Source organism: Antechinus flavipes, chromosome 1 (assembly GCF_016432865.1).
Source record: "Antechinus flavipes isolate AdamAnt ecotype Samford, QLD, Australia chromosome 1, AdamAnt_v2, whole genome shotgun sequence".
Taxonomy (NCBI): domain Eukaryota; kingdom Metazoa; phylum Chordata; class Mammalia; order Dasyuromorphia; family Dasyuridae; genus Antechinus; species Antechinus flavipes.
The window spans coordinates 14,344,007-14,360,490 of NC_067398.1; the positions used below are offsets into that span (position 1 = coordinate 14,344,007).

Genomic DNA, 16,484 nt, shown 5'->3' on the forward strand with positions numbered 1-16,484 from the left:
GGTTATGTTGTGAAAATTTTGTTTTGTAAGAGTAGACATACAAAAAGCATATGCCGTTGTTATTACCAGAATCCAATAAAAGATAGCTTTTCAAATGATTACCATATGTGTGTGGGAGTCGCTTTGCACAGTCAAGTTATTTTCGATACCAGAGTAATTTGTTTCATATTTTGAAGGCTTCACTCTTGAAAATGGCCCTTCGGATGTAGTCTTTCTTTGACTGGAGTATGATGTATAATCAAATTTTGTTGTTCAGCCATTTTCAGTCACGCCTGACTCTCTGTGATCCCTTTTGGGGTTTTCTTGGCAAAGCTACCGGAGTGGTTTGCCATTTCCTTCTCCGGCCAGTTTTACAGATGAGGAAACTGAGGCAGGCACGGTTAAGTGACTTGACCATGGTCACAGAGCCCGCAAATGTCTGAGGCTGGATTTGAACTTGGGAAGAGGAATCTTCCTACCCCTGGCCTGGTGCTCTTTGCACTATGACACTACTTAGTGGTTCCTGTGGGAATCAAATGGTATATAATAAAAACCTTTTGGAAATATTTTATTTTTTTCCCCAACTGCACTTAAAGACAATTCTTAACATTTAACAAATGTTTGAATTTCAAATGTTCTTCCCTTCCTTCTACCTTTTTCCTCCCTGAGATGGTAAATATTTAGAGATTATTGTGCAATCATGCACATATATTTCCATATAAAATACCAATATTAGAACAGTTGAGATTGCATGCTGCACGGACGCTTTGCCAGACACAGGATGGCGTGTGGTTACAGCAGCTGTGAGTCAGGGGCCATGCTCTGTGTTGGACTCCAAGGGCTGCGAACACACAGGAAGCTGAGGAGATGCCAGCTGGGAACTCCGGCATCATCAGCTTGGCTGGGGGCACCTCTGAACCTATGGCAGATGGTAAAGCAAGTCAGAGTTCCCTAGGTTGTCTTGAATGTAGACAGAGTTGGTTGGGCCTTTGGAGCTCCAGGGATCACATGGCTTCTGGCCCCATTGGCCCCATGGAGATTGTCCACAAGCACTTACCAAATAACTGTTACCTACCAGGCGTTGTGTCAGGGATTCTGGATAAAAACAAAGATGATTTGATCCCAGCCTTCAGAGAACTTCCTGCATTGGAGAGCTTTAGAGATCTGTCTCGGGGATGAACGTAGAGGGAGAGCGGCAGGGCCTGGGATTTTACAGGGATGCGGAAGTCCCAGGTGAGGAGTTTCCATCTACCAAGACAGGCCAGCACCTCCTCCATAACTCAGAGCCCTGAGACGGGATGGGGTAACCTACCTGGGGTCCTCCATCCAACATGTGCCAGAGAAGACCTGTGCCTGGCTGTGCCAGGCTTCTAGGCTGGCTCCCTCCACTCCCGGGGGCCGCCCCACAGCAGGTGCCTCGAGCTGTCTGCCAGCAGACTTCGTCCCGGCTCATCTGGGGGCTCCTTCCTTATTGGCCTTTGGCCATGCTGCCATGGAGCTCCTTCTGGCTTCGAAGCCCCAGGCCTGGCATGGCTCCCATCTCCTGAAATGACCTAGAAACAGCCAGACTCTGGTGTACCCCAGGAAGGAGCAGGAACCGAAAGGATATCTGAACCAGGGGTTCCCTTGGGCAACAGTAGAGCCGATGAGTGGATCTGCTCCCCCTAAGGGAGCCTTCTGAGGGGGGTCTCCACCTCCTCCTCAGTGACCTCCTAGACCCTCACTTCCTGAGGCCCTCCAGCCGGGTGCAGGGCATGATTTACCAACCCTGTCACCCTGATTTTCGATTTTGTCTTCTCTTCTTTGTGCTCTTCCTCATTAGGATATAAGCTCCTTGAGGGGTGACTGCCTTCTGGTGTTTCTGGCCCCAGCCAGGCTTAGCATGGGGCCCGATGCTCTCCCTCTCTGTCTCTCTTCCTCCCTCCCACCTTGTATCTCCTTTTCTGTCTCTGTCTCTCCTTCCCTCCCTCCCTCTTTTCTGTCTCTCTGTCACGTTGCTTTCTCTTTCTCTCTCTCTTTTCTCTCTCTCTCTTCTTGTCTTTCCCTTCCTGCCCCTCCTCCCAGTGGAGAGAGAGTTGGCATGCCATAGTGAGTAGAGAGCGGCTTTGGAGTCAGAAAAAACATAGGGTGAAGCCTTTCTTTCCCCCCTCACCCCTGACCAAGATGCTTAACATCCCAGCACTCCAAGTGAGACTCCAAGCTGTCAAAGAACTGCTGTTTTGTACCAACAGAAAGGATTTCTTCCCCGGGAACTCCATCCATGCAGTTAGGACTCCAGACCAAAAATGGCCTTCCCTTAGGGAGTTCTTGCCGCTCTGGGGTTGGATGCTATTAGGACCATGTCACATGCAGTAGGGATTTCTGGAGAGCTCCCTCTTGCATCTACGTTGGCAGGGAAGTATCCCTTGCACTCGGTCAATGAATGACAAACTCCTTTGGCCAGTGTGTCTTGTGTTATGTGACAATTAATAGGAAAATGATGTCCATTATTAACTCTCAGGAAATCTTATATGATTTTGGCCTGTAACTGGGATTTGCCTTTTTTTTTTTTTTTTTTTTTTTTTTTTTTTTTTTTTTTTTTTTTTTTTTAGAGAGAGAGCCTTTGAGGTCAGAGTTTATTTCCTAAAAGGATGCCCCTTGAGGCAGATTTGTGAACTTGGATGAAAAAAATTTTGCCTCTTTCTTTTGCTAACTTCTAACAGCAATTTAGGATTTTTTCTTCAGTTATTTAAAGACAATGTTCTGAGCAGGGGCCCATGAGCTTCCCCAGACTGACTGCCAGAGGATCCCTGACCAACTCTCACTCCCTTTCCCCTTGCTTGAAGGTAGGAGTTGCCTCAGCTGAATCAACAGGTTTCCCCCCTGTGCTCTTAGTAGGCATAGAGACACCTTCCCATCATGTGCGACAGGACGACATGGTCTGCTGCAGGTTATTTGGGAAGCCTTCCCACCCCTTCTCCTCCTTTTGTCAGGGCTGTGTTCTGTGTGGATTCCCATCAAGGTCTTGTAGAGATAGAAAGGTAGACATGATGGTGGGGCTTTTGTTGGACCCATGACCTTGTGAGTGGCAGGGTCTCCGGGGAAGGAATTCCCTCTCCTATTACGTACATATTGGGAGTTCTTTCACAACCTGCTGACTTAGAACATCACTTGAACACTGGGAGGAAAAGTGATCTGACGTGGCTAGAATGGGTAAGAGAAAATACTGGAACCTAGTTCTTCACTCTCGCTCCTCTCATAAGGGTCAGTAGTTATGATGTTTTCAAAGTCACTTTTTGTGGATAATAGTCATCATAATAATATCTTTGATGGTTTCCTGAGTGTTTGGGGTTTGTCCTTCTCTTTTTGAAATATCTGGGTAGTCAGTCCTTCGCTACCTTCCAAATTGTTTCTCCCTCCGCAGAGACGTCCAAGTTCAACTCTTCCAAGCTTTGTTCTTTACAGTTTTAAAGAGTCATTTCTACTTCAGGGCTCAGTTCATGAAGAAGAGTTAGGTATAGAAATCTCTGCAGCTTTTTCTTCCATTTCCTCCCATCTGTTCATTGACTTTTCCCTGATTCTATCTCTAAATGCCCCAGGGCTGATCTAGGTTAGTCGGATTATTTGCCAAAACTTTTTAGAGTCGTTTCCCCACACTGCTTCTTACTCATTTATGAGGTGATATTCTTTATGGTCTTCCAGCATCCTCCGTACAACTTTATCAATGGATTTATATTTTAAACCTGTTTTGCTCTTGGCTGCCATATCGCTGCTTGGCAGGGAGATCGACTTTTCTGACTAAAATTCTCTGTTGTCTGTTTTCTGTCCTCCTTTGACTTTTCTGTGATGCTTCATTTACATTTTTGAACTTTGCTAGACAATGATAATGTTCTGTGTCAGTATCTATTCTTTTATTCATTTCCCGTTTGCAATGTCAACAACTTGTTCAAAGAGGTCAGTTTTGATTTGCCTCAGTTATATATCACGTTTCGCTTTTATCCTCATTTGATAGTGATTTTTATCTTTGCTCTAACAAATTGATGTTCTGGTTGTAAATAGCTGATTTGAAAATGACTCACATTTTCCTGTTGTTTCCTATTCAGATATACTTTTTTTTAAACATGTGTGATATTATTTTGTTTTCTCAGTGTTCATTGTCTTTTAACTTTCTTTGAATATAATGTCCTTTTTTATATGCTTGCATAATTAGGCCTTTGGCTACTTTCATTTATTACTCTTTAACCAAATTTTCCAGCATACTTTTCTTTATTTTCCTTACTGCTTACTTTTGCACAGAATCCCCTAAATATTAAGATACCTGTTAATTGAATTTGGAAGACTCTTTTGAGCTTCTAGTGTTCATTTACTTCTTCCTTTGCTGTAATGTTCTGGTTCACTTTCTACAGGCCTTGAGACCAGCCTTCGTTTCAGCGGAGTAATCACCATGAGAATAGCCAGGGATAAAGCCCAGATTTTTTATTTCCTCCTTCACAGTCTGTTTCCTTCACTTGGGATCTGGCCAGATTTCTGAAGGGCCTTTAGACGGGACTTGGTTTCAGTGGACAAATGAAGGAGAGCCACCAGGAGCCTGATCAAAGATGGAATATCCCTCGTCCAGTCCTTGTTGGCTCTCATATACTCTATTATAATTACATCATTGTAGGTGTCAATCTTGTAGAACTATATTAAGTACTAAGTACCTGTAAAGTAGAGCATCATTATCTTTTTTTTTTCTAATAATTATAACTTTTTATTGACAGAACCCATGCCAGGGTAATTTTTTTCACAACATTATCCCTTTCACTCACTTCTGTTCCGATTTTTCCCCTCCCTCCCTCCACCCCCTTCCCCAAGATGGCAAGCAGTCCTATACATGTTAAATATGTCACAGTATATCCTAGATACAATATATGTGTGCAGAACCGAACAGTTCTCTTGTTGCACAGGGAGAATTGGATTCAGAAGGTATAAATAACCCAGGAAGAAAAACAAAAATGCAAACAGTTTTCATTCATTTCCCAGTGTTCTTTCTTTGGGTGGAGCTGCTTCTGTCCATCCTTGATCAATTGAAACTGAATTAGATCTTCTCTTTGTTGAAGAAATCTACTTCCATTAGAATACATCCTCAAACAGTGTTGTTGTTGAGGTATATAATGATCTCCTGGTTCTGCTCATTTCACTCAGCATCAGTTCATGTAAATCTCTCCAAGCCTCTCTATATTCATCCTGCTGGTCATTTCTTACAGAACAATAATATTCCATAACATTCATATACCACAATTTACCCAGCCATTCTCCAATTGATGGGCATCCATTCAATTTCCAGTTTCAAGCCACTACAAATAGGGCTGCTACAAACATTTTGGCACATACAGGTCCCTTTGCCTTGTTTAGTATCTCTTTGGGATATCAGCCCAGTAGTAACACTGGTGGATCAAAGGGGATGCACAGTTTGATAACTTTTTGGGCATAATTCCAGATTGAGAGCGTCATTATCTTAATTCCACTGATTTAACGCCTCAATCATACTGAACTAGAGATGAGTTAACACCTTGTTTCAAGAATACGTCTCCAGAATTCGGGCCCATTACACTCTGCAACAGTTTTGACATGTAGTTGTAAGTATTTTCATGGTGTACTTTTTCTAAATGCTTATTTCGAGCCCTAGAAGTCAGATGACCATGTGATTCCCCAGTAGCTTTTAAAGCACAATAGAATCAACTACAGCTAGTATATCTTGAAGAAATATTGCATGTAGATAATGGATCCAGATTGGAAAAGAAAAGAGAGGACATTGATGAAATAATTGTTTCAATGACCTCAACCGGCTCCCTAAATCAGAATCCATCTTAACATTGGTGTGCTTTTTGTGATGTTATATGGCTCCGGATCACAGAAAATCACATGGTCTGATGAAAAAAGATTAGAGGTCATCCAGAGGGTAGTAGATTCATGATGGGTTTAATCAGGCTGCTGCACATTAGGAATGATTATATGTAGAAAGGTATCATCGACGAGTTGTTTGCCTTGAAAAGGGGCTACCTTGCCTTTGCTGGAAAAAGGAATTACTCTTGGTATGAGGGTTGGACTAGATGAATACTAAGATTCCTTCCAGTTCCCAGATTCTTTAATTTTGTTACCTCCGTTGCATTGGTGTCCCATTGATAGAAAAAGATCTTCCCCCTGGGTGGGTCCTCCTGAGGAAGACCTACAAAAAAGGAATGACCAAAATTGGCCCTGGATGGGAGTGGATGGATGAATTGCACAGTGCATAGTGGGTGTAAATAGCCATAGTGATAACATCACAGATCTTGGAAGTATCCTTTAGTTCTTGCTATATTTGTACCTTCTGACTCTTGACTTGGAAGAAAGAATTCATGACAGGAAGTCGTAAAGCTTCTGAGTAGCGCATAGCCAAAGTACATATTGATTGCCTAGCTATATGACCCTGGGCAAGTCACTTAACCCTAATTGCTTCAGCAAAAAAAAAAAAAAAGTACATATTGATTGGACTTGAGGATCATGGTCAATTTTTGGCCAAATTTCTGTGCTGCATCCTTTTCCAGTGTAGAGATTTAGCTTGAAGGGATCTCAAAGGAGGAATCTGTGGCCCCTGGAAGTTATTCCAGGGCACACAGGTTGTGCCAGAAATGGTGTTTGAGCTGACAATCTCTGATTCCAGAGAAGATGCCCTTGCCACCACCATCTTGGAAACTGGCATAGAAACCACCAACCCTGTTTGGCTTAGTGATGTCATCTTTTGGCTTATGTCCATCATGAGCCCCAGAAAGGGAGCTAACCGTGGGTATCGTGAAAAGATATTTCTTGTTGCCTTAGGACATATGATGAAATCAGTGGGAGACAGCCTGGCATTTCAGATAGAAATGACTTCAGAACTGAGAAAAATGTGGATTCAAATCCTTTCCCTGATACATCTATTTTGTATGACCCTGGGCCAAGTCAGTTAACCTTTGTGCTCTAGGGAGCCCTTTAAAATTATGTAAGTTAATATTTAATATAATACTATATAACTTAATAAGTTAGCAAATAAGTAATAGAGAAGGCAGAGAACTGTGTTGGCAGAGGGGGTTTCTTCCTCAGGGCCTCCTTGCACCGTGAAATCGTCTCCCGTTCCATTTTTAAATTTCCTTCCTAGCAGGAACGTCAGGACCCCAAGGTTGTCCCAGAGCAGCCTCGTCTTCAGAACACTGTCAAGAGGGCAAATGTTCAGATCACTTCCCTTGATCTAGAAGAAGATCAAGCTGGGATCAATGACACGTCTCTGGCGTAGTGACCCATTCTTTGGTCACAGCCACATATGCAAAATAAAGATGCGAAAAGATGCCTTTTCTGCACAGGGGCTCCTCCTGCCCTTGGTCAGTCATGACTTGGGGAGATGAGTCCTTGCCGGGGTGTCTATCTCTCTGTTTGGAGATAACCTGGGCAGATGTGGGTGATGATGATGATAATGAACATTTCTAAGCACCTCCTGTGTCCAGACACTCTGCTGAGTACTTTATGACATTATCTCAGTCACTCTTCATACTAATCTGGAAGAAGGGGCTGTGACGATCCCCATTTTGTAGGTGATGGAACTGAGGCAAAGTGAGGTGAAATGACTGTCCATCACACTTATAGTAAGGTGTCTGAGGCCAGATTTGAACTCAGGAGTTCCTGACTCCAGTCTTAGTATTCCGTCAACTACACCACCATCTGCCTTTCAAGTAGTCCACCAGGACACTTACCCACATATAACTTGGTTCAGAATCAGACCAACACAGAAGCTAGAACGTCTTCGGAAAGTTGTCTAGAGTTTGCACAATTACTCCACCTCTCCCCCCATATCCTCCTTTCAGCACTTAGGATTTCCAGTAATTTATGACTGTAAATTACCACAGCATCTATGCAACTAGGACCTGGTTACCAATGATGACTTCCATGCAAGAAGTGAAGGCAGCTTGGTGGCTCAGTGGCTAGAGCTCTGGACTGAATTCAAATCTTGTCCCAGATACTAATTACCTGTGGAACTCTGGGTGAATTGTTTCATGTTTTTCAGCCTCAGTTTCCTCATCTCAAAAATAGGACTAATAATATAAGTAACATAATATAATAAATAATAAAATAGTCCTCCCGAGGTGCTTGTGAAGATCAGATGAAATAACACATTGAAAGTATTCAATACCAAAAGTCTTCAGTAAGTACTAACTAGCTAGTAGTAGTTTCAAGAAATATTAAGTGACTCCAGGGAAGGTCTCCAGTGTAAACGATAGCCAAGATTGCATTATTTCTTATGGAATATTCAGACACCAAACGTTTCATCCAGGCTTGTTGTGTAGATGTTCTATGGTGAATTTGTGGGAAGATGTGGATAGCAATCAGGTGGGAGAAAATGCTGTGGATGGACAGTGACGTACCCCTCTGGTGTGAATATGGGACCACAGATGCTTGCTTTATGCCTGTCCAAGTCACTATTAACATAAATCTCTCTTTTAAATTATTTTATTTTTCCAAATACATGCATAGTTTTCCTCATTCACCTTTGCAAAACCTTGTGTTCCAGATTTTTCTCCCTCTTTCCCCCTGCTTCCTGCCCAATCTGATATCGGTTAAACACATGTGATTCTTTACAACATAATTTCACATTCATCACTCTGTGCAAGAAAAAAAATCAGCTCAGAAGGGGAAAAATATGAGAAAGGAAAAAAGCAAGCAAACAAACAACAACCAAAAAAAGGTGAAAATACTCTGTTTTGAGCCACATTCAGTCTTCATAGAGATGTGGATTGCTCTTTTCATCCCAAGTCTCTTGGAATTGCTTTGAATCACCTCGTTGTTGAAAAGAGCCACATCCATCAGAGTTGATCGTCACATCATCTTACTGTTGCTGTGTATAATGTTCTCTTGGTTCTGCTCATAAATCTCTTAAAACAATTTGAATTGGGACTCCAAAGCCATCACTTCTAGGTGGGAATATCTCCTTGGCGTTTTTAGGCTCTTGAATGATCAGATTCTGTTGTTGTTGCTTTTTCTTCTTTAGGGGATTTGTTAAAGTTCAGCCAGGCTCCTCCTGAATTTTTATTGAGCTGATGTTTTTCTTTCTTCCTGCAGAGGCCTGAAGGGCGTGATTGTCACTCTGAGTGATAACGGCCATCTGCAGTGCTCCTACTTGGGTACAGACCCGTCTCTGTTCCAAGCCCCCAAAGTGGACTCTAGAGAAATAAACTATGAAGAGCTCGATGTTGAAATGAAAGAGCTACAGAAAACCATCAGAGACGTCAACAAATCCCCAGGTATGTACAGGACTGCTCTGCGGCCTGGCCTCCTGTCACAGCCTGGCGCATGCAGGGAGCAAGCATCTTGTCTCCTGCATATGCGGGATTGCTTTTTGTTTCCTGATGTTCAAAATCACATCTATGAAAACAGCCTCGCCTTCAGCCCATGAGGATCTGTGTCTCATTTGTGTGTAGAGGCTGATGGGAAACCAGTGTCCTACTTAGGGGTGTGCTTCTTGCTAATATGATTTAAAAGTTGGCCGGCCTTGTGTTTTTCTTTATGATCTAAAGTAAGCAGAAAATGCCCGTGGTGAGGGACGGGATCGGGGGCTAGAGAGAATAGGAACGTTTTCATCCCTTGCTTCTTCATGTTCTCAAGTTTTCTGAAGTCACTTTTGTTACCTCTTGGAAAGCAACACAGTGATGTGCGGTTGTATCCACACTGTTTCCCCAAATTGCAGGTATCTGTAACTGGTGTGTGCCATTTACGTGGGTGACTGTGAAGTCACCTGGGAGGAGCGTAACCAATTGTGCACTAATTAATGACAAGTCAGTTGCTAGCCGTAGTTTCCCATCTTGAGTTTTCAGTGCTCCAATATTACTTTATATTTGATTCCTAAGGATGTCATTTTATGATGAAATATTTTTCTCAAATAGCAAAACCTAATGCTTTTCATTAGGCATATGAAAAACATTACTTTTCAGCATCAGGTCAGTGTATTGGTTTTTCTTTTAAATGGGAGAAAATATGGACTTTTTAAATGAAAAGCGATGTTGGAACAAGTAGGAATAATAAGAGAAGTGTAGCATCAAAAGCCAAGGAAAACAAATGAACCAAACTCCCTTCCTCCTTCCTTTACCACACCCACTTCTATACATTAGATTCTATTTCATAAAGATGTTGTTGCTCTGATTCTCTTAGAGTGTTAGATAAAATACAGATTATTTTAAAGTTGGTAACATAGATTCAAGTGGAATTATGATGCAGTCCTGATCATGTTCTTTTATTACATTTTTAAAGGAAGAAAGCAAACTGAGAATTTTCAAAATTCAAAGGCTCAGACCCTCCAACAGTCTGAGGGACAGTGAACTGGCCCCCTATTTAAAAAATTTGAGGACCCCTGATATGTACTATATATAGTATATATACTAGAATATATACTGAGGCACCATACTAAGAGTTTTAGAAATAATATCTTGTTTGATCCTCACAAACAAAACTGGAGGTTTTAAAAAAATTATCCCTGTTTTTATAGTTGAAGAAATGGAGGCTAAGAGATCTTAAATAATAACTTGTTCAGGATCACAAAGCCAGTGAGTGTCTGAGGTAGAATTTGAACTCAGATCTTCCTGACTCTAGGCCCAGCACTCTGTCCACCACACCACCTAGCCATTTCAACTTAATTGGCACTTCCTGAAAGAGATGCAAAAATGAAAACTTCCAGGAACATTACAGCCAAATTCCAGACCCCTCAGAAAAAGGAGAAAATGCTGCAAGCAGCCGAAAAGAAACAATAGAAATATTGTGGAGCTGCCATCAGGATAATATAAGGTTAAATACAGGAAAGGATTGGAGGTTTGGAGTGTGATATCCTAGAGGGCAGAGGGGCTAGGATTACAACCAAGAATCACCTATCCTGCAAAACTGAGTATACTCCTTGAGGGGAAAAATGGATATTCAGTGAAATAAAGGATTTTTATAGCATTTCTGATGAAAAGATCAGAGCTGCATAGAAAATGTAATTTAATTTTTTTTAATAGTTCTTGAAATGGCTTTATTTTTTTAAAATAACTTTTTATTGACAGAGCCCATGCTTGGGTAATTTTTTTTTTTTACAACATCATCCCTTGCACTCACTTCTGTTCTGACTTTTCCCCTCCTTCCCTCCACCCCCTCCCCCAGATGGCAAGCAGTCCTATACAAGTTAAATATGTTGCAGTATATTCTAGATACAATATATGTGTGCAGAACCAAACAGTTCTCTTGTTGCACAGGGAGAATTGGATTCAGAAGGTAAAAATAACCTGGGAAGAAAAACAAAAATGCATGTAGTTTATATTCATTTCCCAGTGTTCCTTCTTTGGGTGTAGCTGCTTCTGTCCATCCTTGATCAATTGAAACTGAGTTAGAGCTTCTCTTTGTCGAAGAAGTCCACTTCCATCAGAATACATCCTCAAACAGTATCGTTGTTGAAGTATATAATGATCTCCTGGTTCTGCTCATTTCACTCAGCATCAGTTCCTGTAAGTCTCTCTAAGCATCTCTGTATTCATCCTGCTGGTCATTTTTATTACAGAACAATAATATTCCATAACATTCATATAGCACAAGAAAATGTGATTTAAAATGCAAGATGCAAAAGAGGCGTAAAAAGGTAGACAGGAAAGAGATACCATAAGGAATTTGATAAGGTGAAATGCTTTATAATTCCTACATGGGAAGATGATATTTCTAACTCTTTAAACTTTCTCATTATTAGGTGGTTATTGTTTGCCCTTTGTTCTTGTAGGCCCATGAGATCGGGGAGGAGATGCCATGACGTGCAAGAGAATTGGATTTTAGTGAGGGAGGCTGGGCAAGGTCACCTGCCTCAGTTTCCCCTCCGGAGCCGTTTGGGTCCGGTGGCCAGATATAGATCAGGACCATTGGAGGTGGATAGAGTGCTGGGAATCAGAAAGTCTCATCTTCCTGAGTTCAAATCTGGCCTCAGATACTTATTAGGGCAGTTAGAAATAGAAGTGTGAATTTGAATGTGATGGTATGATTATCTAAAAAATAAAGTTAAGGGATGAGAAAGAAGAATGCACTGGGAAAGGGAAAAGGAATGGGTAGAATAGGATAAATTATCTGATGTAAAAGAGGCCTAAAAGAGATTTTACAGTGGGAAGTGGGGGAGGAAGTACATGAATCTTACTCTCGTTAGAATTATCTCAAACAGAAAATAATGTGCACACTCAATTCAGTGTAGAAATCTCATATAGAAAGGAAGGGGATAAGAGAAAGTGTTGGGAGAGGAGCTGATAGAAAAAAGGGCAGCTTGGGAAAGATAAAAGTCAGAAGCAAAACTTTGAGAATGGTAATAGGAGAGAGAGAGCAGGATAAATGGGGAAAACAGGATGGAAGGAAATATTTGATAATCATTCCTGTGAAAAACACTTTTTACAATGAGTTTCTCTTTTTTCTTCTCAAACATAGGAAAACTGAATCAGATTTATAGAAATAAGAAGCATTCCTCAATTGATAAATGGTCAAAGGATATGAAGAACTAGTTTTCAGACAGAGTAATTAATCAAAGCTTTAATCATGTGAAAAAATGCAAATTAAAACAACTGAACTACTACTTCATATTTTCAGATTGGCCAATATGACGGAAAAGGAAAATAACAAATGTTGATGGGAAAATGAAAACACAAATTAAAAATAAAACATAAAATTATAAAAATATAACATACTTTTGGTAAAGTTGTATATCGATTCAACCGTTCTGGAGAGCAATTTGGAATTATACCCAGAAGGCTATATAAAACTGTATCATACTCTCAGCAATGCCATTACTGGATCTGTATCCCAAAAAGATTAAAAAAAAAAAAAAGAAAAACATCTATGTGTACAAAAATATTTATAATAGATCTTTTAGTGGCGGCAAATAATTGGAAATTGGGGAATGTCCATCGATTGGAGAGTGGCTGAACAAGTTGTATAGGATTGTGATAGAATGCTATTGTGCTTTAAGAAATGATGAGCAGAATGCTCTTAGAAAAAAATGGAAAGACTTATATGAACCGATGCAAAGTGAAATGAGCACCACCAGGAGAACTTTGTACCCAGTAATAGCAATATTGTATGATGATCCACTCTGGATAATGTAGCTATTCTCAGCAACACAGTGATCCAGGACAATTCTGAAGAACTTATGATGAAAGAAGGGCTGGTAATGCCTGAATGGAGATCAAAGATATATATATATATATATATATATATATATATATATATTTTTTTTTTTACTTCCATCATTTTTCTTGTTTTTTTTTTTTGTCTTTGTTTCTTTCTCAGAATGATTTATATGAAAATGTGGAATGGAAAATGGAAAATGCATGACTATTAGATATATATAATCCATATAAATTCATTATATGGAAAATGCATGACTATATATGTATAATCCCTGTCAAATTGTTTGTCTTCTCAATGGGGAGAGAGACAAGAGGGAGAAAATTTGAAACCCAAAATTTGAAAAAAATATTAAAATTGTTTTTACATGTGATTGGGAAAAATATTAAAAAATTAAAATATTGGTCAAAATGACAAATCAATTTATTTTTTAAAAGGAGAAAATATTATTTCTCTGCAAAATATATGAGGATACAGACTATTAAATCCTTTTTTTGTGAAAATGATTTGTCATTTTACAAATAAAAGTATTAAAAGTTTCTTGATATCAAATATATGTTTAAAGTCAAAATGCTAAACATTTTGTTGATCATTATGTACTTAAATATCCACTATTCTGATTCATTGACTTAAATTTATCAAACGTAGTACTCATATGTGAAAAGTTCTATTCAGTTGGAAGGGACTTCAGTTGTCTAATTTATATAAGCTCCTTCTCCACCATCCCCACTGGTGTTTGTCCAGCAGCTGCTTCGGGGGGAGCTTGTAACCCATTCCACTTTGGATCAAACAAGGTTACGCACATCTGTGTGCACGTTATGTCCATGTTTACAAATACACACCCACATGTGCTCTCAGGTTTTATTGTTGAATTGTTCAGTCGTGTCTTGTGCTTTGTGATGCTCCATTTGGGGTTTTCCTGGCAAAGAGGCTGGAACGGCCATTTCCTTCTCCTGCTAATTTTATAAATGAGGGAACTGAGGCAAACAGAGGTGAGTCACACAGTTGGTGAGGTCTGAGGCCTTCCATAACATCACTGTGCCCAAATGCACCCACCCACTTACATATGTCTCTATATGCACATAATACATATGTATCTATACGTGTTGCCAGCCAGTCAACAAGCATTTATTATTTAATTAATAAATTGTTGTTCCAGGCCCTGTCCTCCAGGGACTCACATCCTAGTCGGGGAGACAACAGGTCAGAAACGAGGTGCATAGATAGAGTGTCTGTAGTAAGGTATTCATGCTGAGCTAGTCTCATCCCTCTTGACAGTCACAGATTTATAAGGCAGGACTATTTCTGTGTGTCCTAGAATAGGGTATTAAACGAATTTTCCATTATTGCCTCAAGAAACCCCAAAGTGGGGGAAGCTGGCCTGATGATGGTCAGATTGTAGGAATGACTTGGGGAGAGCATTTCCTCACTGCCAGGCTGGTAGAGGCTTCTAAATTTGGTTGTCCCTTCTTTCCTTCTTTCCTTCCTTCCTTCCTTCCTTCCTTCCTTCCTTCCTTCCTTCCTTCCTTCCTTCCTTCCTTCCTTCCTTCCTTCCTCCCTTCCTCCCTTCCTCCCTTCCTCCCTTCCTCCCTTCCTTCCTTCCTTATCTCCTTCCTTCCCTCCCTCCCTCCTCCTCCTTTCTTTCCCTCTCCTTTCCTTCTTTTCCTCTTTTCCCACACTTACCACATATACAATCAATGAACAAATCCCGAAATCACTATTCCCTCTCTCCACCCACTCTAGTTCATCCATTCTTTCTCTATGAAAATCCTATTCTTCGATCCACATTCAGTCTCCATTGTTCTCCCTCTCAATGTGGATGGCATTTTCCCTCCCAAATCTGTTGGAATTGCCTTGGATCACCACATTGCTGAGAAGAGCTAAATCTGTCCTAGTTGATCTCCACGTAGTCTTGCTGTTGCCGTATACAATGCTCTGGTTCTGCTCACTTTGCTCGGAATCAGTTCGGGGTTTTCAGGCTTTTTTGAAATCAATCTGAAACTACTCATTTCTTACAGGGTTTGGAAGTGAATGAGTGTGATGCAGTAGAGTTGCAAATAGAGAAAAACATGGAACTAGGCATTGAGAAAGCAACAGACACGAGAAATTGAAAGATTCAGAAGAGCACAGAAGTGCTCTTTGTGGCTACTTTATTGTCAGATTTCCTATGTACCTAAAAGCCGAATCATATCCTGGAATCCACTTCTTTGCATATTGGAATGTTTGTTGATGGTTATGCAATTCATAATAAAAATACATTTAAAGAAGATTTCTCTGTAGTTTAATTGATAGCTTAGAATTAAAATTTTATGCTCTTTTATTGAAGTTATATTTTTCATTTAACTGAGATTTTTACATTTGTTATAAAATCAATGACATTAGTTATTTCCAAAGTGGAAAATAAACATGGAGAAACCATTTCTAATGATGGTTTTTAGGGAGCAAGACCAGCATTCCTGTGGCAATATTTAACTTGGACCTTTCTTTGCAGGTCCTCTGACGCTGTCTGAGAAAGAAGATTTTCTGTCGGTTTTTGCCACCGTCTCCTCCACCCTGGACAGTGTGTCTGTATGTGAATTCATTTCTTGGGGCAGGGGATTGTTGTGAAGAATCAGTGCTGGTCATGGGGGTGAGGATGCAAAATAGGATTAAGGTCCAAGTAGAAATTTCAGAAGGTCAGTTTGGGCTTGGTTAGCTCCAAAATAACGCCCTTCCTTGCTCCCTACAAGGGAGAGATGCAGCAGCAGTAGCTGGTAGCACCTGCCTGTCCATTTCCTTAGGCACCTGTCTGTGCACATAAGAGTTTTAAGAGGGCCAGATATCTCTTCTCTCAATCAGGCCGAGCCGAGGACCTCGGGCACATACGTCCGGTGGGCAACCAGATGGGGTTCAGCTGACGTGCACATGATGAGCAGAGTCCCTTGGTGTGAGGTCCAGCCCAGCTAAATTTAGAGAGGCTCGCTGGAGCCTGGATGAAGGGCATGGCCAAAACAGCTCATGTTCAAAGGCAGAGAAGGATTGTTATCATAATGGGGGAGGGCAGAATCATACTGGTGAAATCACAGCTCCTTAAAGTCTCCTAATAGGCTCTGATAACTTCCTTTACAGGTCTACAGTTGATTGAGCTTCATCCATAGTCTCTTAGAACCATAAGCCTTGTTGCTTGGGTTGGTATCTCTCTTACAAAGAAGCTGTATGTCCCCCCCCTTTTTTTGAGGGACCAGTGATCTCCCAGCAGTATTTAGCTTCCTGAAAGCATTGTGGAATGGGAGCCGTCTGCACCTTTATTTTTCCTCTTTTTTTCTTCTCTGCCGGGGCCGATGCTATAAAGCGACAACGGGGCAGAAGTTGGTTTAGAGTAG

General features: G+C 40.9%; 1 protein-coding gene across 1 annotated transcript in view; it reads left to right on the plus strand.

The window, feature by feature from the left end:
- Positions 1-6,608: 6,608 nt before the first annotated feature.
- BBS9 (Bardet-Biedl syndrome 9) overlaps positions 6,609-16,484 on the plus strand; it is a 201,979-nt gene continuing 192,103 nt past the window's right edge. Inside the window, exons 1-3 of the mRNA XM_051970279.1 lie at positions 6,609-6,759; positions 9,042-9,248; positions 15,614-15,690. Of these exons, the coding sequence (XP_051826239.1) occupies positions 6,609-6,759; positions 9,042-9,248; positions 15,614-15,690 (435 nt within the window). The remainder of the gene's footprint in view (positions 6,760-9,041; positions 9,249-15,613; positions 15,691-16,484) is intronic.